General features: G+C 49.7%; 2 protein-coding genes and 1 long non-coding RNA gene across 10 annotated transcripts in view; 1 reads left to right on the top strand and 2 right to left on the bottom strand.

Annotated features, from left to right (window-relative positions):
• Positions 1–11627, top strand: LOC309351831 (uncharacterized protein). 5 transcript variants are annotated; one of them, XM_081879880.1, is made up of 7 exons: positions 1–165; positions 234–730; positions 4674–5092; positions 5276–5357; positions 5633–5715; positions 8371–8497; positions 9416–11627. In XM_081879880.1, exons 2-7 carry the CDS (start codon positions 700–702, stop codon positions 10519–10521), a joined length of 1848 nt encoding a protein of 615 aa, XP_081736006.1. In that variant the 5' UTR covers positions 1–165; positions 234–699; the 3' UTR covers positions 10522–11627. The 5 variants fall into 5 exon arrangements, with proteins under 5 accessions (XP_081736006.1, XP_081736009.1, XP_081736008.1 ...); XM_081879883.1 differs by having other exon boundaries at positions 1–734; positions 4628–5092; XM_081879882.1 differs by having other exon boundaries at positions 1–730; positions 4628–5092.
• LOC309352046 overlaps positions 1–27700 on the bottom strand; it is a 413396-nt gene that overhangs the window by 33251 nt on the left and 352445 nt on the right. The window lies entirely within an intron of this gene.
• LOC309351921 (uncharacterized protein) lies at positions 8592–26669 on the bottom strand. Of its 4 annotated transcripts, none has more exons than XM_081880123.1 (12): positions 26477–26669; positions 25791–25834; positions 25089–25152; positions 24173–24313; positions 23590–23691; positions 22381–22439; positions 22078–22218; positions 21932–21974; positions 21206–21286; positions 19537–19687; positions 17884–17954; positions 8592–8716 (listed from the first exon to the last, which is right to left on the bottom strand). In XM_081880123.1, exons 1-12 carry the CDS (start codon positions 26519–26521, stop codon positions 8702–8704), a joined length of 957 nt encoding a protein of 318 aa, XP_081736249.1. In that variant the 5' UTR covers positions 26522–26669; the 3' UTR covers positions 8592–8701. The 4 variants fall into 4 exon arrangements, 3 of the variants coding, with proteins under 3 accessions (XP_081736249.1, XP_081736247.1, XP_081736248.1); XM_081880121.1 differs by lacking the exon at positions 8592–8716 and adding an exon at positions 15331–16788; XR_014160981.1 differs by lacking the exon at positions 8592–8716 and adding an exon at positions 19793–19889.

A 27700-nucleotide genomic window follows, 5' to 3' on the forward strand; every position in this document is an offset into this window, starting at 1 on the left:
AGTACCCACCACCCAAAAGTACAACAGAAGTTCCTTTGCATGTCTGGAGCCTGAGGCGAGTCAGGTGATGAGATTTGGCTTCCTTTGGCTAACAATGAGCTCAGCAATTGTCACCTCTGGGAACTTCCTGGAGTTCTTTTTCAAGGGGAAAATAGCTTTGGAATGGTGGAAACTGGCAAAGGGGATGATTTTATATTATTTTTAAAGCTAGGTAACTTCCCGGAGCTGTCAAGTTGAAAGGATACATTCAGGCATAATATTTGTAATGATTTTATATTATTTTTTAAAGCTAGGTAACTTCCCTGAGCTGTCAAGTTGAAAGGATACATTTTCAGGCATAATATTTGTAACATTTAGCAACTTTAAAGATGTGCCCCCGCCCCGGTAATTTCCGTAACAGCGGAGATCACTTGCCTCCGGCTTCTAGGCCAGGGAGGGGGGAAGCTCAGCCCCCGGCCAGGAGGGTCCCCCAAATAAAGCATCTCTGGGTGCTTTGCGCGCCATGCACGGGGCTCCTCCGGGTGAGAAGAGGGAGAGCTGGGTGCCCTCGGCCTGCCAAGGGTTAAACAGAAACGAGCTGGATTCCTAGAGAGGGCAGGAAAGAAAGACGGGGAGGGCAGGTCCTCCAGAGCAAAAGCCCCTCCCCGCCTCCCCAGACTTTTCCTGCAAAAAAGGGGGTGCTTTTGTCTTTCCCTGCAAATGCGACCCCGGTGGCGCCTGCTGGGATCCGGTGAGTCTCCTCTCTCTCTCCCCCCCCCCCCGAGGGTGCACTGGGGGTCCCAGGGCCGCAGGGGAGCGTGCATGTGGGGAGCCTGTAAGGGGGGGACCCCCAAGTCAAGGAGGGGAGGGTCCTGCCAGGGAGGGGCGAGGTCGCAGGAGGGCGGCAACTCTGCTCTTCCTTTGCATGGATGCGCAACTGGACCCTTTGGGGAGGGTCTTTGGGTCGAAGGGGGGCGGCGCGGGAAACGCTTGGGAATGAACCCCGGTCAGATTGATGGACCAGTCACGTTTATGAACGGAGGCTGCAGCCGCACGGAAACATTCCGACATGTAATCAAAATCTGCCCTTTTTCCCTTATGGGGAACACAAGAACCCGTATAGAGTCCTGACGTGGGTTCCCTATTGATAGGAGAAAATAACAGAGGCCAAGCAGAGAATATTGAGAAGCAAAGCAGCTCGTAAGCCTGATCTTTATTGATCTGTTGCAACAGGAAAGGAGGAGGACCCAGAACCAAAGCGTGCCTGCCCTTATATAGACATTTTAAATTCCCTGCCCTGGAGCTCCAGACCACCCCTCCATACATCATTCATACATCACAGAAGGGGCGTAACCCAAGACCACCCCCCACATACATCATGCCTACATCACAGAAAAGGTGGTCTACAGCAGAAATTTGAATGCTGTTGTTTTTCCTGTCTGCCAGGTTTTCTGAGAATGCCTTATCTGATTCCCTTTACTGGTAGTCTGGCCATTCCTTTGAGATGGTGATTACTAAATTCCTGTAACAAGGAAGTTTTTTTTTTTTTTCCCACCTCCCCTCCTTGCAGAGAAACATTTGGCCAGCTTGGGAGTCAAAATGGTTTCAGGACTGTCTTCCTGTGCTGCTTCAGGCATGTGGTTTATATATTTATGTACGTGTTTGCTTGGTACATTTATGAACATTTATTATATATTAAAGACCTTAAAATTCTTATAACAAACGAAACCCTGTGCCAGAAAGAAAGAGTGGATGTTGACAGATGGAGGTCTCCCAAAGGAAAGTCTTTCCATCATGCAACATGCACTGAAACCTCTGGAACCGAGATGGCTTTGAAAGAGGACGAGGCCAGTTGGCGGAGGAGCAGAGGGCGATGCAAGGCTTCGGAGTCCCAGTTGCGGGGAGTCCTTTGCTGATGAACCCCGGGAAAATCTTTGCTCCCTTGCCTTCTGCTGTTTGGCCCCTTTTACCATGCGAACTTGACCAGACAGGACGTATCTGACCTCTTTAAGGCCAGGCCACGCGTTCAGAAACCTTCTGTTCCGTTTTGTAACCCAAGATTTCTGCCTGTGTTTTCTTGCTGCTGCATGGAGATATGCATGAATCTGAACTTGGAAAGTTTGTAAGTAAAAAACCATCTTCACTTACCAAAGTGTGTGGTCTCTTCTATGCCAGAGGGGTAGAAAGGGGAAGCGCTGGTAGCAACGAGATGTTGAAAAATGTCTCATAGTCCATATCCCGGTGCTTCATTTCTTTGCATGTTTTGTAACTTTCCCCCCAGATTTATTTATTTAATTTTCGATATAAAAATTTACACTCACACCACAACATGTTATATAAAGAAACACAGGGTTCCCACGAAATCCCCTGGGCTTTCCTCCTCCCCCTTGTGAGCCTTATTGTTAAACTTTTCCTACCATATCTTTTGCAATAATTCAGAATTTTTGTATCTCTGTTGTATCTGTAGTTCTCGTTACATTACAAGTATTATTGAAATCGCACTGTTTACAATGGTTTTTTAAGATAAGTTATAAATTTTCCCCATTCCTTATTAAAGTTTTGGTCTTCTTGATTTCTTATTTTTCGGGTCATTTTTGCCATTTCATCATAGTCCATCAACTTGATCTGCCATTCTTCTCTGGTAGGGACTTTGTCTTCTTTCCATCTTTGGGCCAAGAACATCCGCGCAGCCGTCGCCACATACATAAACAATCTTTTCTGTTCCCTTGGAATTTTAGCACCTATATTTCCTAAAATAAAAACTTATGGCTTTTAAAAATAAAAGTTATTTTAAACATTTCCCAGAATGCTTTTGTTACTTTTCCTGTCCACCACATATGATAAAAAGGGCCTTCTTTTTCCATACATTTCCAACAGATATTTGTAGCTGTCTTATACATTTTTGCTATCTTACTGGGAGTTAGATACCAAAGGTACATCATTAATATATATTTTTCTTTCAACATACAACATGCTGTAAATTTCAGATCATCTTTCCATAACTTCTCCCATGATGAAATCAACATTGTACCCAAAATCGTTCACTGTATTATTACAGATTTAACTTCTTCAGCTTTTGTATACCATTCTAAAATTAGTTTGTACATTTTAGAAAGTAATTTTAAATTATTCTCTAACAATTCTTTTTCAAACCTTGAGATTTCATTACTAAATCCATTCTTTTTATCCATCTTAAATATATCATCTAGTTGGTGATATTGTAACCAATCAATAAATTTCATACGTCCTCAAAATTTTGCAATTTCAACTGTTTTTCTACTTCCGTTAACAACTTTTTATTGTAGCCTTATGAGGCTTTGCCCTCGGGCGGGAAAAATATTGCGCCTGGGAAAAGGAAGTGGGAGTCAACAGACACTCAAGGAATAGTTTCGGAGAAAAGGCTTTTATTTCTACCATCCATGAACTGGTAGAAGGAGCGTGATAGTTCACAAAAGCATGCACGAAGTTCACAGTCATGTGCACAAGCATATATAGCCCTTTCCAGTTCCCTCCGCCTTTCTCCTCCCTCAGGAGTCCTCTGAGCATGAACAGAAAGCTGTCTTGGGACTATTGGGACTCTTGGCCCCCTTCCCAGGAAAGGGGTTTCAGAGTGTTCAGATATGTTTCAATCTCTTGTTCTGGCATGGTTCCCGGACAGAAAGGAAGTTGCAATGTGGTTCTTTAGCAAGGCCAGAAGGCATCAGAAAGGCCTGAGAAACAATGGACTGTGTTCCCTACCTTTGTTGCAATCTTTTTAGTTACAGCAAGCGGAATGTTTCTGATGCTTAGCTAATGCCTTTTAGCTGCTGAGAAAAATGATTTTGAAAAGCTCTGAGAAGCTTTGAGCCTGCTTTGGTGGGGGGTGACTTTGGGCCTAGGTGAGGTCACCTGTCCTCACCTTCCTTCATTATATGTTGCCCAATCGTTTCTGGTATTTAATTTTTTCAAGGATATTGCTTCTAGTGGGGAAAGCCACCAGGGTGTTTTCTGTTCTAATAAATTTTTATATTTCTCCCATACCATATAGATTGATTTTCTTACAAGATGATTCAAAAAATCTTTATGTACTTTTGCCTTCTCATACCATAAATATGCCTGCAACTAAACCTGTTATCATGACCCTCCAGGTCTAGAATATTCATATTTGTTAATGTTATCCAGTGTTTTGTAAGTTTTTAAACTGCTGCACCTCTTTCTTACCAGAGGCTGTGCTCACTCTACGTTTGCCTCCACCAAATTCTTTTTAATTAAGCAAATAATATTAAATAAATACTGACAGTCTTCTCATGTCATGTGTATAACACAAAATTAGCACAATAAATTTGCAGGTATATCTACAGCTGATTCATCTCACAGAAATCCCTGCAGTTGCCGGCACATTATGCATAGTCACTTTCCTTCTAGAAGGGCTAGCCCAGACATAGGCAAACTCGGCTCTCCAGATGTTTGGGGACTACAACTCCCATGATCCGTAGCTAACAGGACCAGTGGTCAGGGATGATGGGAACTGTAGTCACAAAACATCTGGAGGGCCGAGTTTGCCTATGCCTGGGCTAGAAGTTTACTTCTTTTTCTTCCTGACAGTCAGTTTTATTGCAGAATAATGTGCAAGCTTTGTAGAATTTGCTAACACCTCTAATTCGGACAGACAGAACTTGGCAGAAGATCAAGGGGTTCCTTCATCTCTCTTGGAGGCTTCCTGAGAACACAAATGGATGAGCAAGACTCATCAGGGCCTGAAGCAGGAAGAGGCCATGCCATCAAAACAGGGAGCAGTGGGGCATTTTGGGAAAACTCTGTGCAGAAGATCCTGGGTGAGAAGAACACCCTCCGCTCAGAGCTGCAGAGCCAGCAATTGAGGCAGTTCTGCTTCCAGGAGGCCAAAGGACCTCGAGAGGTTTGCAGCCGACTCTACAACTTTTACCATCAATGGCTGAAGCCAGAAAGGCACACGAAAGCTGAGATGCTGGACCTGGTGATCTTGGAGCAGTTCCTGGCCGTCCTTCCACTGGAGATGGAGAGCTGGGTGAGGGAATGTGGAGCGGAGACCAGTTCCCAGGCGGTGGCCCTGGCCGAAGGTTTCCTCCTGAGTCAGGCAGAGGAGAGGAAGCAGGTGAGAGAGACTTTCCTAAGCAGCTCAGAACATGAGGGAGAGTCTCCCTAAATTTTCTACTAATGGCCCACCCCTTTTTGGAAAGCATCCAAGGAATGAGTTTGGATACCCCTCAGGTTTTCAGCTCAGTCATTGCTAATCTTTCTCCCCATTTTCTGTTCTGAATCCTTGTTGCTATTTCAGAGACAGGATCTGTTTGCAGAAATGGGTCTGGATTCTTTTAAGACTGAAAGCACTCTGTTGGACACCAGAGAGAAGCCACTGGGTAAGGAGGAATAAGATTTTTCTCTGTTTGGTTCCATTCTGTGGATTTCAAAACAGACACATGGGTTCTTTTCATCTTTTGGCGGAATACTGTCCAGGAGCCCCAAGGAGGGAGATGTATTTTTAACACAACTAATATATGAAATGGGTGCAAATGTCATAATCCATTCAGCAGGCAAGACTTTTTCAAAGGCCTGTTTGTAGTTTGATATGTAGTGTTTAACCTCTGAGAAAAGCATCTACTCCTGGCTTTCCACTAACCTCTGTCTCTTGCAGGCGACCAGATGATGCCAGCAAGACCTCCTCTTCCATCTATTCCTGGTGGGGAAGGAGAAGCAACGGCTGTGGAACCAGATGGGGTAGGGGAAATGAGTATTGTGGGGAAGGGGCAGCGGGGAGGGGCAGCCAGGGTCCCTCCAGACCCAAGCAAATCTCTCATTTTCTTAACAAATCTGCCCTGAACTATTTATTTTAGAAGGCTTATGTGCTTAGAATAAGGAACAGCCATCTCACCTTAACTCGCCTTCTGAATGTTGCTAATATGATTCACCAGTCGTTTGCAGTTTTATTTCTAGATTTATTATTAAATGCAAACACAGGCTTCTAAGCAGTTTACACACCATACCAAAGTGTGTGGGAATGTTCAGGGCGGCAGGAGAGGATATATTGTTTATTAATATACTTCCTGCAGAGACGCGGCTGGCGCTGTGGTCTAAACCCTGAGCCTAGGGCTTGCCGATCAGAAGGTCGGCGGTTCAAATCCCTGCGATGGGGTGAGCTCCCGTTACTCGGTCCCTGTTCCTGTCTACCTAGCAGTTTGAAAACACGTCAAAGTGCAAGTAGATAAATAGGTACCGCTCCAGCGGGAAGGTAAATGGTGTTTCCGTGCGCTGCTCTGGTTCGCCAGAAGCAGCTTGGTCACGCTGGCCACATGACCCGGAAAAATTGTCTGTGGACAAATGTCGGCTCCCTCGGCCAGAAAAGCAAGATGAGCGCCACAACCCCAGAGTTGTTCATGATGGGACTTAACTGTGAGGGGTCCTTTACCTTTTCTAAATATGATTCCTAACTTGCGCTAGCAAGCAGAGCGCATTCCCTCTTTACACAGCAGAAAACTGGTTGCAAACTCATGTGAGTTTCTTAAGACAATAAGCAATCCAATCTGGCTTGTCCAGATTGAAATGTGTTCTGATCTTTTCCTTCCTAATTGAAGAAATACAGCACAGTCTTCTTCATAAGCAATAAAAAGAAAATAAAAAAATTCCTTCCAGTAGCACCTTAAAGACCAACTGAGTTAGTTCTAGGTATGAGCTTTCGTGTGCATGCACACTTCTTCAGATACACTGAAACAGAAGTCACCGGACCTTTCTATATAGTGAGAAGGTGGGGAGGGGTATTACTCAGAAGGGTGGTGGGAATGGGTGATTGGCAGATAGCTGCGATGAGCCTGTTGACGACTCTTAACGACTGCAATAGGTCTAACAGGAAAAAGCAAGGGGTGAGAAGGTGAAAAATGGCTTTGTCATGTATAATGAGATAAGAATCCAATGTCTTTGTTCAAACCAGGTCTCTCCATAGTTTTAAGTTTGGTGATAAGTTGCAATTCAGCAGCTTCTCTTTCCAAATGCCAACAGTGTCCTTCAGCTCTCTATATTGGACAAACAGGCCAAACCTTACGCCAAAGAATAAACGGACATAAATCCGACATCAGGAACCACAAGACAGAGAAACCAGTAGGAGAACACTTCAATCTCCCAGGACATTCTATACAAGATCTCAAAGTAGCTGTTCTGTTACAAAGGAATTTCAGAAATAGACTGGAAAGAGAAGCTGCTGAATTGCAACTTATCACCAAACTTAAAACTATGGAGAGACCTGGTTTGAACAAAGACATTGGATTCTTATCTCATTATACATGACAAAGCCATTTTTCACCTTTTCACCCCTTGCTCTTTCCTGTTAGACCTATTGCAGTCGTTAAGAGTCGTCAACAGGCTCATCGCAGCTATCTGCCAATCACCCATTCCCACCACCCTTCTGAGTAATACCCCTCCCCACCTTCTCACTATATAGAAAGGTCCGGTGACTTCTGTTTCAGTGTATCTGAAGAAGTGTGCATGCACACGAAAGCTCATACCTAGAACTAACTCAGTTGGTCTTTAAGGTGCTACTGGAAGGAATTTTTTTATTTTGTTTTGACCATGGCAGACCAACACGGCTACCTATCTGTAATAAAAAGAAAGTTTACTGATGATCAGGCAGAGCACAGTGTGATCCCTGAAGGCAGACTTAAGGCTGAAAATTGCAAGCATATAAAAACAGGATCACCCCATAAGGGAGATGACCTGGGGGACTGCTTGGCTGGCAGCCAGCAGTTCAGTCCAGGAAGTTTGCAGGACGAAAGGAAGATGGAAAAGAGAGAGAGAGAGGCAGTATGCCTTGGCCTTTTCCCAGGTCTGGGAAGGTCACGCCCACCCACTAGTCACATGCAAGGAAGGATGCTCCAGCCCAGGAGGAACAGGAAGTTCAACTGACTGGACCAACATCCCCAGCATGTCCACTCTAGCAAAACAAGGAATGTAGTATTTGACTGCTCCCAGTGGATTACATCCCACAAAGGGGCCAGGATTCAGCTAACCAGCCCCAAGAGTTACGGAATGGGGCTTTTGCCTGAATCTCCTCCCCCTTCCTGTGCCCCCGTGTTTCTCTTAAAGTTGACTTCAGGGTATCAGGTTCCTCCAAAACAGCACACTGAGAAAGGAGAGCGGCAATGCTGGCACAGACAGAGTGATTTGAGGAACACATTGTGGAGTTCCCCCATTTACCCTAAGGTTAATGTCCATCATTAAAATGCACACTAAAATAATTCCATTAAGATATTTAAAGAAACACCCACAATTAAAATGTGCAGCAAAACGATCCCATTAAAACAACACAGCAGAAAGCAATAGAGCAATTTATAGTAGATCATCTTCATTCTGACTAAGAGGAGGACCTTTCTCTTTCTCTCTTAGGGTTCGGTGTGCTTTGAAGATGTTGTTGTTCATTTCACAGATGAGGAATGGGCGTTGCTGGATCCTGACCAGAGAGCTCTGCATAAGGAAGTCATGGAGGAGAATCGTGGGATCATGGCCTCTCTCAGTAAGGCTCCCTTGTGGATCATAATATCTCTTCGGAAATTCCACGCATCTCTCTCTGTGATAAGCCTGTTGACATGCAACCAAGCAAACAAGGGCAATTGGCAGGCCCCCCCGCTGGCTCCAGCCCACCGGCCGGTGTGCCAGGTAATCTCCAGTCCTTGATGCAGCATCTGCGACCCGAACTTCAGAAGCTGGGGCACGCTACTCAGCAGAGTAAACACTACGCAACAGAAGTGGAAGAAGAAGTTGTGTGAGCATATTTGCAAGCAGTTTATTCAGCATGCAACAGGACAAAAGGAAAACATGTCTGATCTCCTTCGTGTCCAAGCAAGACAGCAAAAGCAAAAGCTATACGCTAAAAGAAGTTTCCAGCAAGCTGTGCTGGAGTGTAAACAGACATGTGACACGCAACAATTCCACACGTCTGTCCTTAAGGTGGAATGGAATATCCCAGCAAAGCCTCCCCGATTTTGATGGGACTCAACAGGGCCACTTGCAGCATCTGGGATGCAATGCTAACACCCCCACGACTCACCTTGTATGGGGGGCTGTTGATTATTTTGTCTGTTAATATTGTTCCTCCTGTTGTTTCCTGTTGTTTCTTTTTAGACACTGATCAGGCTGGTCTGAACTGCTTTTTTCTTCTTTGCTTCTGTTTTTGATTGACTAAAGAGAGGACAGCTATTGGAGGTGGAGCAGATTCCATGATTGGGCAATATCTATCCCAGGAGAGAGACAGGCTATTCGAATCTCAGGTTCTCATAGGTATTTCTGTTAATGCCAGCAATCAAAGGCCATGAACCCTGGAATAAGACTTTCCATCTAACTCCCTGTATCACAAGTGTTAATGAGCATTGCTCCATAATTGGGAACTCCCATTTCTTCCCAAGACTCTAATCCATCTTTTTCTTCATTTCAGGTGATGATAAATGGGAAAATAAGAAGAAGGGAGACCGTGACATAATTCACACGGTGGATAAGCCATATCAACATTTGGAGTATGGAGAGAGCTTCAGCCAGAGCTCCCATTCCACTTCCCATCAAAGAAATCCCATTGGGAACAAACCTTATCAATGCTTGGAATGTGGAAAGAGCTTCAGTCGGAGGGAAAGTTTCACTTCCCATCAGAGACTTCATACAGGAGAAAAACCTTATCACTGCTTGGAATGTGGAAAGAGATTCATTCGGAAGAGAAGTCTCACTTCCCATCAAACCACTCATACAGGAGAGAAACCCTATCAGTGCTTGGAATGTGGGAAGTGCTTTAATATACACACAAACGTCCGCCGACATCAGGTAATTCACAGCGGGGAGAAACCGTATCAGTGCTTGGAATGTGGAAAGAGCTTCAATAAGAGCTCCAATCTCACTTCCCATCAAAGCATTCATACAGGGGAGAAACCCTACCAGTGCTTGGAATGCGGAAAGAGCTTCGGTCGGAACTCCCATCTCACGTCCCATCAAAGAATTCATAGACAGGAGAAACCCTATCAGTGCTTGGAATGTGGGAAGAGCTTCCCTTGGAAGGAAAGTCTCACGTACCACCAAAGAATTCATACAGGGGAGAAACCCTACCAGTGTCTGGAATGTGGGAAGACCTTTACTACAAGTGCAAACATCCGCCGACATCAAAGTATTCACCGTGGGGAGAAACCATTTCAGTGCCAAGAGTGCGGAAAGAGCTTTAGTCGGAAGGAAAGTCTCGCTTCCCATCAAAGCATCCATACAGGGCAGAAACCCTACCAGTGCTTGGAATGCGGAAAGAGCTTCAGTCGGAACTCCCATCTCACTTCCCATCAAAGCATTCATACCGGGGAGAAACCATATCAGTGCCCGGAATGTGGAAACAGGTTCAGCAGGAGAGCCAATCTCGCTACCCATCAAAAAATCCACAGCAGGGAGAATAATAGAATGGTAGAATTGCAGAGTTCGAAGGGACCCTGTGAGTCATCTAGCCCAACCCCTTGCAATGCAGGAATCTCAGCTGAAGCATCTGTGACAGACAACCAGACGACCTCTGCTTAAGAACCTTCAATGAGAGCCCACCGAGGGAGTCTGTTCCTCTGTCAAAGAGCTCTTGCCTAGTGCAGAATTTCAGTCCATGTGTTGAGTGGTGCTCTGAGCTCCAAGCACAGCAGTGGGCAGATGGTAGGAGGTCAGCACTTTATTGACCGGCTAAGGCAAGTGGTAGCTGACCAATGAGGCACTGAAACACACCAACAAAGGCAACCTGTAGCTCTCATATCTTACGCCAATCAGGTCAAGCTTTTAACACGTAACTGCTGCCTTCAGTATTGTTTTTGCCGCAGGGAAGAGGAGGCCTCTTGTCAGCAGAGCTGAAACGTCAGCCTGACATCGTTCGCTGCATTTCCTTTACTAGTATTTCTTTGCCGTCTGTTTGAGGGCTTTGCAGAGCCAGAGCGCACGCTCGGCATCTCACAAAGAGCCAAGCAGGACACACCTGGGCTCCTTGGTGTGTGTGTGCTGCATCCTGGCCTGCTTAAGAGCTGTGGAAGCACCCTAGAATCACAGAATCGTAGAGCTGGGGCCCCGAGGGTCATCTAGTCCAACCCCCTGCAATGCAGAAATCTCAGCTAAAGTCTCCATGCAGGATGGCCACCCAACCTCTGCTTATAAACCTCCAAGGAAGAAGAATCCACCATCTTCCAAGGGAGACTGTTCCTCTGTCAAACAAAGTCCCCCGACAGTTTAGCCTTGCCAGCTGAGTCAGTCTCAGGTTTGCCCAGCCAGCCCCGCCGTGCTTTGCAAGGATCCTTCGACAATACACAGGGTAGTGATATGATACCAAAATGCAAAGTCACACAAAATATTCATCACGAGGGCAACTGCTTCACAATAAGGAGTTCCCAACTTCACTCTTAAATATGTGAGTCCTGCCAGCATTCCCCAAAGAAGGGTAACAAATAGAAGGCCTTTTTCTGTTCTTCCCTGCATATGGGGACAGATTTTTCATACAAGTGATGGAGGCTGGGATTAGTTCTACAAACCTTTTGTGATGAAATTCGTAACTCTGTCATTTTTTCTACCTTTATAGATCTGCCCGTTTCTCTAAGCTACGGATGCTTAGTCTTCTTTGCGGAGGTTTTCTATATGGGATATATTCTCACGGTAATTCTTTTCTTCCCCCCCCCCCCCCAAAAATGGAAAAAAGAAAAATTACAAACATCAAATTCAACATCCATATTCATTTTCTAACATAAACCTATTACACAGTTAACTAAATTAAAGTATACCTAATTACTCTAAACTTCTCTTTGCTGTATACAAATACAACACAGTTAGAAATTTTATATTAAAGCTTTTATATTATAAATAATATTTCAAATTCCCCTATACCCCTGTTTCCCTTCACTCATGTGTGATCTCATTTTTTAATTTTTATTTTTACTTCTTCTGTCTTCTTGTGTTGTTAGATTCTCACCGTAATTCAACCATTCCATATGGAAATAGATGGTGACTATAATTGTTGTTTTTATCATATCAGCTCAATGATTAAGCCCCTTTGTGGGAAGAAATGCTGATTGTACTGTAAAAGCATCTGGGGGTTGACTCGCGAGTTGACATTGCTTCTATCAAATACACGAGTGATTGCAAAGAAAAAGACAACGTCTGAGATTTCTCCGTTTAGACTCCTTATTGTGGAGCAGTTGCCCTTGGTGATATATTCTTGTATGACTTTGCATTTTGCAAGATTCCTAGCAGGTGCGCCAGAAAGTGGCACCAGGATCAGGGCCATTGCCCAGCCCTGCTCTGGGGAGGAGGAGGAGGAAGCAAGGAAGCGTCTTCCCAGCTGAGTCGGCTTCTTCTCCCGCAGAACATCTGGTCCTGGGTGAAGGACAAGTCTGAGGTTGGTTGAACTTTTTTCATGTATGCTACAACAGCAGCAAGAATACTCATTGCAAAGTATTGGAAGACACAAGATCTACCCACCCGGGAAGAATGGCAGATGAAGGTGATGGACTATATGGAACTGGCAGAAATGACTGGCAGAATCCGAGACCAGGGAGAAGAGTCGGTGGAAGAAGATTGGAAGAAATTTAAAAGACTACTTACATAAATACTGCAAAATTAATGAATGTTAGAATGATGTCGGAATGAAGTTAAGTGGTTTTAGCAGCAATGTCATAAAGGAGTATGTAAAAATGGACTGTTATTAGGTGAGAACCCAAAGTTACAATACATTAAGGTAAGGGATTGAGATAAAAACGAGGAGGGAAAGGATTTGCTGAATTAACTAATTGAACTGGAGTACAAAAAAAGGGAGGTGTGAGGAGGTCAGGGAAACAAGCAAATGAAAGACAGGACATGAAAAGATTGATATGTTTTTAACTGTTTTTTTATTTTTCTGTACTTGGTGTTTTTTCTTTTTTTCTTCTTTCTCTTATTTTGTAACCTTTTTTGAAACTTTAATAAATATCCTTTTAAAAAGACAAGTCTGAGGTTGAGGTGGTCGACCTGGTCCTGAAGCTCCAGGTAAGCAGGATGCTCCCAAGCGAGTTGCGCCCGATGGGTGGAAGATGCTCGGATTGGGGCTCTCTCCTCGAGGGCTGGCTGGCCCCTCCAGACTCTGGCCAGGCCTGTTTCAGCCTTGGGAATCCCCCATGGAAATCTCAGCGGACGAGAGTCAGGGCTAAACTCCTACAGATCCCTCCGCTGAGCTTTTGCATGTGGGCAATAACTGGAATCCTGAAGGAGGAGGAGACCCTCTTGGCTCGCCGGGCGATGTGTTGGTCCCCGTCTGTGGGGACAGGCAGGCAGGTGGCGCCTGTTGCCAAAGGGGGAGAGGAGCAGCTTCTCTCAAGGTGGCCACTTGGTACGCCAGAAAGAAATGGCGATACAGACGTTTGAAAGGATGGCTTCAACCACTCACTTTTAATGACCTGGTTCTGCCCCTTCCAGTGGACTGGTCTTCAGAATATAAGAGCCTGAGACTGGATCAGGCCACAGGGGCCCGTCTCATCCAGTATCCTGAAGCTCCAGGAGAAGCTGGAAGCAAGATGCTCCCAAGTGAGTTGTGCCTGATAGGTGGAAGGTGCTCGGATCAGGGCTCTCTCCTCGAGGGACAAGCAGCCGCAGGTCTCTGCCCTGCTAGAATCTCACCCTTGAGAACCAAAAGGGGCCCAGCCTCTCCTGGGGGGCTGAGCAGAGACTTGTTCTGCTTTAGAAGAGAGGAGGCCTTTGAAGGAGAAAGGCAGCATTGTCTGCCCCTCAGTCTCTCTCTGCCCCCCGCAGACAAGGGCTGCTAGCCGGGACGTATCCTCCCTCAACTTGCCCCTTGCTGCCTGAAGTCAGGCTTTCTCTGTGGGGCCCACCCAGAGACGGTAGGAGGGGTGGGGGCAGCATCAGGCTGGCACTCTGCCAATGGGACGTCTGTCCTTTTCCCTGCATCTTATCTAAAAAGCATTCAGACATATACAAACTGAACCCATTGAGAAGGGATGGGCAGTTTTACAGCGTGCTATGAGTTAAAAGAAAACTATATGAAAATGATGTATAGATGGTATTTGACGCCTAGTAGGTTAGCTAAAATGTACAAGACTGAATCAAATACCTGCTGGAATGTAAAGAGAAGGAAGGAACCTTTTTCATATCATACCTACAGGACCGCCTCTCCTGGTATGTCCCACGGAGGACCTTATGGTCTTCAAACAAAAACATCTTGGAGGTCCCAGGCCACAAAGAGGTTAGGCTGGCCTCAACCAGAGCCAGGGCTTTTCTGGCCGTGGCCCCAATCTGGTGGAACGCTCTGTCCCAAGAGACCAGGGCCCTGTGGGACTTGACATCTTTCCGCAGGGCCTGCAAGACGGAGCTGTTCCACCAGGCCAGGGCACAGTTTGGCCCCCTCTCTCCTTTGGTAATCCTCATAGAACTCTAGCCCAATGGTTGCCATTAATTTGACTCTGAATTGATTTTAGAATGATTTGATTTTAGAATGTATTTCAATTAATTGATTGTGATTTTATGTAAACTGTGTTATTTTTACTGCTGTTAGCCACTCTGAGCCCGGCTTCGGCTGGGGAGAGCAGGATATAAATATATTATTATTATTATTATTATTATTATTATTATTATTATTATTATTATTATTTGGTGGCCATGTAAGATAGTAAAAGTCTTCTGGGAGGTGATTTCAAAGAACAGAAAAAAACCTCTTTAGGTATGCTGCTACTGCTGCCCAAATGGTGTTCGCCCAGAAACTGCAAGAGGAAAGCGTTCCAATGAAGGATAACTGGCAACTAAAAAGGATGGAGTAGCAGAAATGGCGAAACTTACCGAAAAAATAAGAGCGAAAGATGAGAGGTTTCTTAGAACAGAATGGGGGAAATGTGTTGAATACATGAATATGCACTGTAAACAATTAAAAACATTAGCAGGATTGACGTTATAAACATGAGCAGTAAGAAATAATTAAAAGGAATTATAAAGGGAAAATTTGTAAATATCCTTGAACTGGATATGCAGCAAGAATAAGATACAAAATAAGTAACCACAGAGAAGGGAGGATGTAAAAGAAAATGCAGATTGATTTTGGATGAATTTATTTTTTGTTGTTAAAGTAATTGTAAAAATGGGAAATTATAGAGGGGGAGGAGCAGTAAAATATGCCCCGGAGTTAGTCAAAGCCATTTTCCAGAGTGTGGCCCCTGTTGCATCATGCTGGCAGCTACTAGGAGCCCCAGGTGAGAGCCGAGGGCAGACTGGGGACCAAACTGCCCCAGAAGGAGCGCGGTGTGTCCCCCACCAGAGGTACTGCCCCCCAACCCCCAACTAGCACTCATAAATCCTGTTTTATGAATGGGAAAACCATAGATATTAAAATAAAATAGTTTATTCATGAATAGAACTCAAGCCAAAGGTCACAGAATCATACACAGAGTGAGCCAAAGTGGTTCTGAGCAAGAGAGTCTGAGCACATCACGACTGCAGCCACAATCCCCGAGTCCTGACCATGGGCAATACAATGGGCTGACAACAGAAGGAAGGAAGAAACTGTTGAGCAAGAGACTAGGTGAATGGATTGGGGCGAAGGTTATTTGTGACACCAAAGGGGTGTGCTCATGTTTGCCCAAAGATGAGCAAAGGAGAGGAGACTTGCCATGCTCAGATATCTTGGAGACAAGCCAAGGACTCAGGTTTCTGAAAAACGTCACCTCTTGCTGGGATGCCTTGCAACATCTGGACGGTGCTTTTTGGGAGTGGATCTCTGGGCAAAAGGCAAACTTTTCAAAGGAGTCGCACCCTTTGCTGTTTCAGAAGTAGGAACCTCGCTGTGACGAAAATAAAGTTTGGGCCTCCTAGTCGCCTTGCTTTTCAAATACACTGTTGAGAGTGTATTAACTTATGGTCTGTGTGTGTGGTTTGGGAGCTGCACGGCCAGGGAAAAAACAATGCTGTCCAGGGTTGTGAAGACTGCGGAGAGAATAACTGGGTGCACTCTTCCCACCTTGGATCAAATCTACGCTTCCAGGTGCCATAAGAAAGCTGCAGAGATAGCGCAGGATAGTGCGCACCCCGGAAATGATCTCTTTCAGCTTCTGCCTTCTGGAAGAAGATACAGGGTTATAAAGACCAGGACTAGCCGCCTGAGAAACAGTTTCTACGCAAATGAAATTCTGGTTCTCAATGCAGCATAAGGGGTCTCTATAGTATAGTGTATTTTAAAATGGGGTTTCAGAGTTTTTAGGGGTTTTTGAATGTTTTATGTAGTTTTTCAATTTCATTGTTCTGCATGGGACAATGACAATAAAGATATCGTATATATACCTGGTTGCATTCTCTTGCTTTGCTCTGACCGCCAAGTGGACCCCAGGGGATCGTGAGACCCCAGAGCAAGGGGGGGGGCTGTGACAATCTCCTGATTTCCCCACAACACTTGAAGCCCCTGTAGCAAGCAGAGCACATGGCTCCTACGTGTCTCTGGTGTGATCCTGCTGGCTGCTGGGCTAATCAAGTCCTGAGCAAAATACCCTTACAAAAAAAGCCCAGAGGTGGAGGGGCTTGTAATGTGCCCCTGGCAGTGGGGGGGGGGGAGGGAAGCAGAGCTGAGCTGCTCTCTGCCTGAGTTCTGCAGCGCTCTGCTCTTGGGAGACCCCGCCTGCCCCTCTTTCTTCAGCCCTCCCTGCAAATGGCCAGGGAGTCCTCGAAAAAGGCTTTCTGACCCAGGTGGCCCAGGAGGGGCATCTGCTCCCCAGTCACCTCCCGGCGGAAGTTCTGCCGGAGCCATCCGTAGACCAGGCTGTGCAAGAAGCCATGCAGGGAGACAGTCAGGGCCTGCAGAAAGAGTGAAGAGGGGGCGTTACGCTTACGGGGGACGCAAAATCCAGCCGCTTCAGCATCTCAGGGGGAGACGGGGGTGCTCTGGCAGAGCAAAGGGAGGCTGGGGAGGGGGGAAACTTCACAGGGGCCCAGAGATCCAGGGAGTTGAGACCCCACTTGCGATTCTGCAACCGCTCAAAGTATCCAAGGCCGCCATTTTGACTCCCAAGCTGATGAAATCTTTCTCTGCAAGGAGGGAGGAGGTGAAGAAAACCTTCCGTGTTACAGGAATTTAGTAATCACCATTTCAAAGGGTGACAGACCACCAGGAAAAGACTACCAGGAAATGCAATCAGATATGGCAGATAACCTGGCAGACAGGAAAAACAACAACATTCACATTTCTGTTGTAGACCGCCTTTTCTGTGATATAGGTATGATGTTTGTGAGGGGTGGTCTTGGGTTACACCCCTTCTGTGATGTAGGTATGATGTATGGAGGGGTGGTCTGGAGCTCCAGGTCAGGGAATTTAAAATGTCTATATAAGGGCTGGCACGCCTTGGTTCGGGGTCCTCCTCAGGGGAGCACCCTGTTGCAACAGATCAATCAAGATCAGGCTTACTAGCTGCTTTGCTTCTCAATATTCTCTCATTAGCTTCTGTTATTTTCTCCTACTGATGGAGAACCCACGTAGGGGCTCTTGGATACCACATAAGGGAAAAAGGGCAGATTTTGTTTACAACACTGACTATAAGCTCCGCAGGTGAATGGCGCCTCTAGGGCTGGCCAGGGGTTGCATCCCAAGCCCCTGTGGGGCAGTGTGAGGAGGCACTTCTCTCTGGGGCAGGAGGGGACAGCTCAGAGACCAGGGGCGGCAGCTGCGGCTGCCCAGGGGACTCCCAAGGAGAGGGGAGAGGAGAGAGGAGAGGAGGCTGAGGGAACACTCCACAAGGGAGGGCGTTTGGAAAAGGAATGGGGCTGCCAGCTCTGCAGGAAAGGGGTGACTTAAGTGGGAGCCCCTCCCTTCGCCAGCACTGAAGTCCAGGAGCCGATGCAAGACCAGTGCATTTGCTTCAGCCCCTCCAAGGACCCCCCCCCCCCGTCACTCACCACAGCCAAGTAGAGAGGGAAGAGGATGGCCGGCTGGAGACTGGAGAAGGAGAGGAGGCACAGGAAGAAAGCTGAGGGGGAAGGAGAGAAGAAGGGGCCACGTCACTTTTCCTGGCCAAGGTCACCAGGCTGGCAGGGGGCACCCTGGCCCCAGGATGAAGTGATGGACATGAGGCAGGAGTTGATAACGCAGGTGAGCTGCATGCAAGCTGCCAGCCAGCCTTGTGGAGGCTCCTTTTATTGACACAATATGCAAACCCAGGCAGATACATTTGGGGCTGTGACCTTTACACATCTTCCGGTCCCAAGATCATGGGGTGGTACAAAGTTATTTTGGCACCTGTTTCCACCATGTCATTTTCCCCTTGCACAATGTATGATGAAGGAGACAAAGGTTACAGACAGGACACCGCAGACTGCTGAGACTGCAAAAGGTTAGACAGAGGGAATGATGTTCAGACAGCTGTGGCTTGTCTGTGGGGGGGGGGGGTGCTCCCTCCGGACCCAGCGATTATCCCTACACCTGGTGAGTCACCATCCCCTGAGAATGTGGCTCATGGTTTGGGATCACGGCCGCCTTTTCTCCCTCGGTGACCAACCAGGTGCTCAGCTTGGTGAAAGATGGAGCTGGGCTGTGGCAGAGCAGAGTTCCTATAAGCCAGTGGAACTACTCCTTGCCAGTGGAACAGACTCTCTGGGAAGGTGCCAGACCCTCCTGCCTTGGTGGCTCACCCATCTGGGACTCTCCAGCTTGATTCCTGCAGGGCGGGCGGTTGGGCTACATGACCCTTTGGGGTCCCTACAAGCCTGCAATTCTATAAATGCACAAACAAGGGGCATCTGGGGAGGAGGGGGAGGGAGGAAGCTCCTCCCATTTACACCTTTCCCAGGTATTTCCGCCGTTCAAAATGTTGGATTCAGCCAACATGCAGCAACATAGCAAACCTCTAAGATCCTCTCTGCCTGGGTGCTGATCCCTCTGCCCATCTCTACAGACACACCCCATAATAGCCCTGATTTAAAATTGAACTGGGGGTCTTTGTCTCTGTGCTGGGGGAAAACCGCCTGCCACCTGATGGATCAGAAGAAGAAGAAGAGTTTGGATTTGATATCCTGCTTTATCACTACCCGAAGGAGTCTCAAAGCGGCTCACAATCCCCTTTCTCTTCTTCCCTCTGTGAGGTGAGTGGGGCTGAGAGACTTCAAAGAAGTGTGACTGGCCCCAGGTCACCCAGCAGCTGCAGGTGGAGGAGCGGAGACGCAAACCCGGTTCCCCAGATTACGAGACTACCGCTCTTAACCACTACACCACACTGGCTCCCAGGGACTCTCCCCGCCCCCAGCAGCCCAAAGAAGGCTCTCAGGGTCTGTATCTGATTTGCGGATCCACCCCAAGGGTGGGGATGAGTTGTTAGACAACGTTTCTTGATTGTTCTCGGCTCATTCAATAAACATCAGAAACCTGGAGGAAAGTGATGAGGCTTAACTTGGGGGTCTCAAGTCTGCCTCTTTCCCCTCCAAGATGCCTTGAGGCTGGATTTCCACGTCTTCAGACCCAAGTATTGCAATGTGGAAGGCAAGTGGCCTCTCGGCGGTCCTACCTCTCAGAGAGGGAGAAGCTAGAGGAGGAGACAAGGCTCCTAGGTCACTCACCTGGCATCCAGCAGACCAAGAAGACCAGCTGGAAGAAGCAGGCAATGCGGGTTCTGGCGGCACAGCCATCACTCTCCGGAGCTGGCAGGGTCAGGGTGGGGCCACCTCTCTGCCTGCGGCGGCACCAGCACTTCACCCTGCAGTAGAGGACCTGGCCAAGGGCAGCGGGAGGCAGCCGTTAGGGGCAAGGAAAGGGGCAGAACTCAGACCCCCAACCCTTCTCTGGGCTCTTTCCCCCACTGGAATGCCCGTTCGCCTGGCCAAGAAGAGCAGGTCATTTGGTCAGCCAGCGAATGGGCCTCAGACCAAGCTCCATTTTTACCCGAGTAAAATGCTTTTGACGTATTTGCTGCCTGCATTGAAATGTAAGTAAAGTTAAAAGACGGTGATTTGTTAAGATCTAGAAGGGTTTAATAATCGTTATGGTTGGCATGCGTATTTAGCTTATGAAAAAGGGAAAGTACACAGGGGATTTATGAATCATGTCATAAGGAAATCATCATATAAAACATGGACAAAATATAAGGATCTCCCAGAACCGAAAACACCACGGTGGGCATCACCTCTAGAAGCAATTACAATAAAAAAGAAAAATGTGGAGTTAGAATGGGCCACATATAAAGATCTGATTAAGGAAAAATACATTAAATTGGTAATTAAAGATTAGGAAGATGAGGAAATTAAACAACACCTTACAGGTTGGATCCAATACCATCAATTGCATGAAGTGTTCAGGACAGATAAGAAAAAAGGTTTCTAAAACGAACCTTCATTATTAGAAAAACAAAACCAAGGTAATATAAAAAATGTATGATACATTATTGGAGTGGGAGGTCAAAGATGAACAGGCCAAGGAGGTAATGATCAAGTGGGTTTTAGATATTGGGAAAACCATTAACAGCATGGGAAGAACTATGGAGAAAGAACTGGAAATTTACAGCCTGTGAAGTATTGAGGGGAAACCTAATCAAGATGTTTAACAGATGGTACTTAACACCTACCAAAATAGCTAAAATGTATAACACAAAAACAAATCTGTGCTGAAGGTGTGGTAAAACAGAGGGGACACTTATACATGTTTGGTGGACCTGTGGATCAAAAGCTTCTGGAACACAGTGTATGACAAGCTTAAAAAAATGTTTAAGTATAATTTTATGAAAAATGTAGAAGATTTTCTACTAGGGATAACGGACACAGGTATAGCAAGAGAAGATCAGAAAATATTTCTCTATGCCACAGGAGCGGCAAGGATCCTAATTGCTAAAAACTGGAAAAAAGAAACTGTGCCAACAAAAATGGAATGGCAAGATAAACTTGAACTGGCTAGATTAACAGAGGCAATTAGTAGAGATCACAGTAGACAAGAGTTTCAAAAAGATTGCAGCAGTATGATTGGTCCTAGAACAATAGGATCCAGAATGCAGCAGTCTGATTGGTCCGCAGGAGTCACCCAATCCAGCTCCAGGTGGAAGTGAATCCACAACCTGATTGGTCTATGGGTGAATCCTGGAATTAGCCAATCACGTGGGGCCCATTGCGTAAATAATGTATGAGATGAATAAAGAGCATGAAATCCACTCTCAGCTATGAGTATATTTCAAAAATAAATAAACAGGCCCCGGTGGGTGCCCACACTTACACGGACAGACGGATGGACGGACACACTTACTGTGCAGCAAGCGACAACCAGAGAGACAAAGACGAGAAAGAAGATCTTGACTTCTTTGCCAGAGTCGTTCCTGTCTGTGTACTGGGAGAAGAGGGGGGAAGCTCCTCAGTAAGGGGGCCAACACTGGCGGGGTGGGGTCCAAGGGTAACCCCCCCCATGGAAACAGGCCCCGTGGCCCTTCTGCAAGTGTTCTGGAAAGAGCCTCTGAAGCCCATGGGGGCACTTTGCCCACCCCCATTGGGGCTCAGCTGCCCAGGCAGACAGGAGGGTCTCCTGAGAATCCCATCACCCTCTATTTTGGGGGAGAGTGAGTTCCTGCTCTCCTGTGACAGGAGAGATGCTGGCAGGAGGAATACTGGGAAGAGGCTGGAAATGGAAGGGGAACAAACCTCCCCCAGTTCAACCAGAGATTCAGGGGGCTTGGGGTTAGATTGGATGATCCTTGGGAGCCCTTGAGACTAGCCCCATGCCAATATTTGGGCACTATCACCATCTGTGCAAGGAGTGAAGAGGGCAGCATTTGGGGCGGTCGTCTGGTCCTCCAGGGGAGCTGGGGGGCAGCTGGTTTCACAACACCACAACCCCGCTGTTGCTGGGGGGGCCCTTCGCCCAGAACTAAGGCACCTTGTGCCCCTAAAGGATGGGGGTGGGGTCCAAGAAAGGGGCATCCCAGACCAACAGGGAGAGGAAGCAGCAGATGGAGGAAGAACTGGGGGGGGGCAGTACCTTGTAGCAGGTGTCTTGCGAGTGGCGGATGAGGATCAGGCAGCTGGAAGGAAAGTGGGAGGGTTTGGCTAGCTGGACGCAAGAGACCACCCTCCTCTGCAAAATCCCACCCCACCCCAAGCGAGAGGAAGGGGGGGAGGTTCTACCTGGAGCAGTAGAGGCCGTGGGACCCTCGCGAGCCGTTGCCAGCCTGTAACGCCAACGGGGGGAAGGCCCAGGGCGCCACATCTCTCAGGGATGAGCCTCGAATCACCAGCAGGACCACAAAGACCAGGAAGGGGAGCAGCCTTTATTGCATTGGGGGCAGGGAGAAGACACAGGGTTGGGGTGTTGTGGGACAAGATGGCTCAGAGAGGTGGCTTCGCCTCGTGTGGCTTCCAGGGGCCAAGAGGGCCCCCTCCCAAAGGGAAAGGGTGGCAGGACAGACCCCGCCAGTCAGTTGCACCTACCAGGCCAAGAGACGGGGCAGATTTATTCGGAGTCTTTCGTTGAACCTGCCGCTCTCCTCCTTGGGGGGAAACAGAGACGGCAGGTGAGAGGAAGTCAGCTTCCTTAGCAAAGGCAAACACCTGCTGGGCATTGTCCAAGTCCTCCTCTCCCCTGCTTGTGTCTCCCCCAGGTGCCCACCAGCCTCTTGCACCTCGCCCAACTGGGCAGGGGCCTCTGCCAGAGCCTTTCCCAGACAGAACACCTTGGGCACCCATGGGCGGAGTCCTGAGAAGCCCCCCTCTATGGAGCCAGGCCCCAGAACAGGGGTCAGCAAACGTACTGCCTGTGCCCATACGCGTGCCCACATGCTATTTCAAGCACACTTCCGGGTTGGAGGAGCACCGGAAATATCGTATTTTTCGCTCCATAAGATGCACTTTTCCCCCCTCCTAAAAAGTAAGGGGAAATGTGTGTGCGTCTTATGGAGCGAATGCAGGCTGCGCAGCTATCCCAGAAGCCAGAACAGCAAGAGAGATTGCTGCTTTCACTGCGCAGCAATCCCTCTTGCTGTTCTGGCTTCTGAGATTCAGAATTTTTTTTTTCTTGTTTTCCTCCTCCAAAAACTAGGTGCGTCTTGTGGTCTGGTGCGTCTTATAGAGCGAAAAATATGGTAGCTTGTGTGCATGTGCACGGACCTCCTCTGACCCAAATGTGCACCGGAAATAACGCTTGCGCATGCGCACAAGCTATTTCCGGTGCTCCTCCAACCCGGAAGTGGGCAGCCGCATAGCGCTGTGCCAGTAAGAACGGGTGGCGGCAGCGGGGGTCACCGTGGGCCAGATAAACGAGTCCCTCGGGCCTTATCTGGCCTGTGGGCATTAGTTTGGGGACCCCTGCCCTAGAAGGAACAGCAAGTCCTTGCAGATGCCCCCTCTCCAAGGCTGGCCAGCACCCCACTGGTGCAGCCTTGCCCAGGCTGGTGCCCCCCCCCCAGCAAGATGGGCTACAACTCCCATCAGTGCTGGCCAACAGGGTGCCTGGGGCTCAAAAAACCTGGAGGACCCCAACTGAAGTGCAGGAACTCTCATTGCCAATGGGTAGGAGAAGCCTCACGGTTGGTGAGGAGACCCTCCGCCATCTTGGCTGTGATTGAGGCATTGCAAGGGGCTGGTCTAAGGGGTCCCTCCTAAGCTCTCAGAGGCCAGGCAGGGGCCCTGTGCACTTCCTACCTGCAGCAGGGCAGAGGAAGGGGCCTCCCTCCAGCCCCCCAGAGCTCGCTTCACTTCGTAGGCATAGACGACGACCATCAGCAGAGAAACGGCGTAGAACATCTGGGGAAGAATAAGGCAGGGCAAGGGCAGGTGAGCGCCAAGAGGTGCCTGGCAGGGGACAGAGGGGGCCAACCTGGCTCTGGCACAAGGCAGGGGCCGCCCTCACCTGGGCAGGGCTGGTGGGCTGGTTCTAGAGCCAGGAGGCTGCACCATCCGTCTGTCTGCAGGAACTGGCAGGACTCACTTGGGTCAAGGTCTCAGCAAGGGTGGCAGCCATGAGACCCCAGGAAGGGGTGGCAGAGCCCTGCAAGCAGAAGGTCCTGGGTTCGAATCCCCCTTAGCATCTCCAGGTGGGGCTTGGGGAGACTCCTCCGCCTGAAAACCTGGAGAGCCCTGGCTGCCAGTCAGGGCAGGTAATTCTGAGTTGGCTCAGAGCAAGGCAGCGGACTGCATTCCATGCCACCCACTGGTGCGAGAGGCGGCTGCCACACGCCCCTGCCAGCTCTGCCACGGAGGCCGGGCAGAACGACGGCTGCCTTACCAGGCCCAGCATCAGCAGGTAAGGACAGGCTTGGTAGGCCGAGACGAAGAGCCGCGGTGGAAGGAGCTGGATGGCAGCTGCGGAGAGGAGGGCCGAGGCACCCAGGAGATCCGCCAGGGAGAGGAGGAAGAGCGGGCAGAGCTGGGGGGAGAGCAAGGGGTCAGGGCCAGCTCCAGACCAGCAACCGGCAGGACCCCTCTGCCCCCTGGCACCCAGAACCCACCCTCTGGACCAGGGGTCAGCAAACGTTTCCAGCAGGGGGCCGGTCCACTGTCCCTCAGACCTTGTGGGGGGCCGGACTATATGGGGGGGGGGGGATGAACGAATTCCTGTGCCCCACAAATGACCCAGAAATACATTTAAAATAAAAGGACACATTCTACTCATGTAAAAACACGCTGATTCCCTGACCGTCCATGGGCCAGATTTAGAAGGCGATTGGGCCGGATCCGGCCCCCGGGCCTTAGTTTGCCTACCCATGCTCTGGATAATCAGATTGAAGGGGACTCAAAGGTCAGGCAGGCCAGGGAGTGCCCCCCCCCCGGCTTCTCTTGTCCCGCTCCCGCAGCTCAGCCTGCTGCACAATCTAGACACCTGGGGAAAAGCTTGACAACTTTTCTGTCTGGATTTTCACATTTTGAAATACAGCAATCCTAACGCTTCAAAGTCTGTCTCCCTCCCCTTAAGTTGGGCTGGATGGGGAGCTGGGGGGGGGGGCCTCCCAGATTGCTCTGAGCCCATCCTTTTGGAGGCTGCTCTCTTTGGCGGCAGCACTCAGGTGAGGATTTTGAAGAGCCCTTGTCAAATGCAAGCGACTCTCCCGTGCCCCCCCGGGGGGGGGGGGCTCCAGCAGAACAATGCCCTGGGTGGCGGAGCATTGGGGGGGGGCTGCGTCGGAAACCCCACCCGGGCAGACCTGATCCTGGCAGCATCGCCTTCGGAGGAGGGAGGCAGCCACAATGGAACCGCTACCCAGGAGGCTGGAAGACAAAGACGGCCAGGAGTCAGCTGGGCTCTCGCTTGGGAGAGGGGAACCCCCACCCCACCCAGCTCCCCCTCCATCGCCTGCCAGCCCACCGTGCCCATGGGCAGAGGAGGCAGCCCCCAAGAACCGGGCAAGTCTCTTGTGTAGCTGGCCTGTGGACTCATATGCTCTGCTCTCAACTGCTGGTGTCAGATGCATAGCTGTAAACCTTTCCCTTTTCTTGCAAGGAATCCTATTCGGAATAAGGGAATTTCCCTTTAAAAAAAGAAAATGTTGACAGCTATGGACTCAGATGTGCCTGGCACCCTTGGGTGCCTCCAGAGAAGGCGGGTGAGGGGGGGTGCCAAGTCAAGCAGAGACCCTGCAGGCGCCCCCTCCCCCCATGGCGGGCAGACAAGTAGCCAGGACCCACGCAGGCAAAGGGCACAGCCTGTGAGTGCCCTTGCTCACCCCCTACCATCAAAGGCAGCCCAAAAGCTGCCTGGATTCCCTGCGACCCACAGAGCATGGGGCTGGAGATTCCGCCAGGAGGAGGGCAACAGGGGGTCAGGCTGCTCCCCTTGTGGTTGGAGGGCAGAGAAGAGGCCTTGCTGGAGGGAAGAAGGGAGGGAAAGGTGGTCTTTGGCCACTCACCTGAGAGCCAGGGCAACCAGGTAGACCCACGCCAAGGCCAAGACCTAGAGGTTGCAGGCAAGAGGTCTGGGTTAGGAGGTGCCCCACACAAGCACTCCAGTCAAGGTGTGTCTAGACTGCTGAGAGGTCCCCCCCCCCCCAATCTTTCCAGTTTGCTGTTCCCTGTAAGTCACCAGATGTCCGTGATAAGGACCCCAAGGTGGGGTGGGGGTCCCACCAGGATGGGGGCCAAGGAGATCCATGCAGAGAAGCAGCTGAGGCCACCTCAGCCCCACAGCAGCCGGCCTCTTGCCTCTGCATGTTTCCACAAACCAAGAGATGCCAAGCCTGAGGAAGACACAAATGGGGAGGTGGTCCGCCCCCCCCCCCCAGCTCCTGCCCTGGGAAACTGCTTAGCTCAGGCGAAGAACAGAAATTCAGGAAGTCCCTGAGGCTAGCAGATTTCATTTTCCCCTGCAGGGAGACACCAGAGTGGCTAAACCAGGTATGCCCCCCCCCCCATTCTCCACTGGACACCTCTGGGCCCACCTGCTAGAGGACCCACTTTGCCCCCAGGCTATGGGGCTGCCCTTCCCAGCCGGAGCCAGGCAGGCTAAGGCACGCCAGGCGGATTCCTCCCAAGCCAAGGGTGGGTGGAGGAGCAGGAGAGTTGCCCGGGGTGGGTGGGGGTTGAATGGGGGGGGTACCTCTTCATCCAGAAGGGCAGCTCCACTCCTGCCTCGCTCGGCCATGGTGGGGCTCCGGCTGGAGGGGCCACAGAGCGCCGCCTGCCCTCCCTGCGGGCTCCGCTGACCAGGGAAATTCCCCACCAGCCGCTCAGCTGACTTTGTTTGCACAAGGTGTTTTCCTTGGGCTCAGGAGCAGGAAGAAGCAGCCGCCAGGTACCCAGGTACGAGCTGCTGCTGCGCCACTTCACGCCCAAGCAGAGGAGAGGAGGAGTCGGAGGAGGCTGGCAATTTCCCTGCACCCCAAAAGCAGCAGCAGCAGCAGAGTTAAGGCTGCACCAGCCGCCTCTCTTCCTGCCAGGGCAGAGCTGCAGTGCCCCCCTGGGGCCACCAAAGACCCCCCCCCACTGTCACCTTCCTGTGGGGAGAAAGAGCAGCAGGCAGCTCTCCCCCGGCTAGCAGCAGCCCTGCCTCGGTTTCCCCTTGAGAGCAATCAGGCACAGAATGCTTCAGACCAAACCTGAAGCAGGGGAGGGTTTCAGGAAGGGCGAAGGTCACCCAGAGATTGAAAGCCTTGCTTGGCACGTCCTGCCAAGCCCCCCAACCGCCTCCCCGCCCTGCTGGACTGCTGCCCCTTCAGGTCTTCAGGGGAGGAGGCCCTGTGCAACAAACTGCCTGCCACCCACAGAATGAAGACTTTTTCGCGTGCCAGTAGCTGGCTGGCCAGCCTGCCAAGGGAGAGGGGTCCTGCTTAGCCCCCTGCCCAGCCACCCCTGCTCGCTTTCTCCAAGCGGGGAGCAGGCCAGCAATCCCTGGGGTCCCCCCTCTTCTCCTTTCCTGCTGCAGATCTGTGGGCACCCCACATTCTTCCCAGGTCCCTGCGTAGGGGAACACCTTGTGGCATCACAGCCGGCCAGCCAATGGCCAGGGTGGTCCTCAGTTTCCCCAAAGGAATGCAGGATGTCAGCCAGGGGCCTAAAGAGGGGTGAAGGACGAGGATCTCCTGGGCTCCAGCCCAACCACACAGTTCCCACGAGGCCCCATAGAAAGAGGCCCCTTTAGCCATGCTAATGTGTGTATGGGGGCAGCTCTTACTGCGGGTATGAGGTGCCTCTGAGTCAGCTGCTACTCGGGGGGGGCAGGAGGGAGGCCTTGCCTTTCTGTAAGCCAGATAACGCTGCTGAGCTTCTGGGCACCTGGCAGCAGGGAGTTCCACAGGTGCCCTGAGCGCTGCAGAAAAACCTC

Source organism: Podarcis erhardii (genome assembly GCF_964252035.2).
Source record: "Podarcis erhardii genome assembly, chromosome: 10".
Classification (NCBI taxonomy): Eukaryota; Metazoa; Chordata; class Lepidosauria; order Squamata; family Lacertidae; genus Podarcis; species Podarcis erhardii.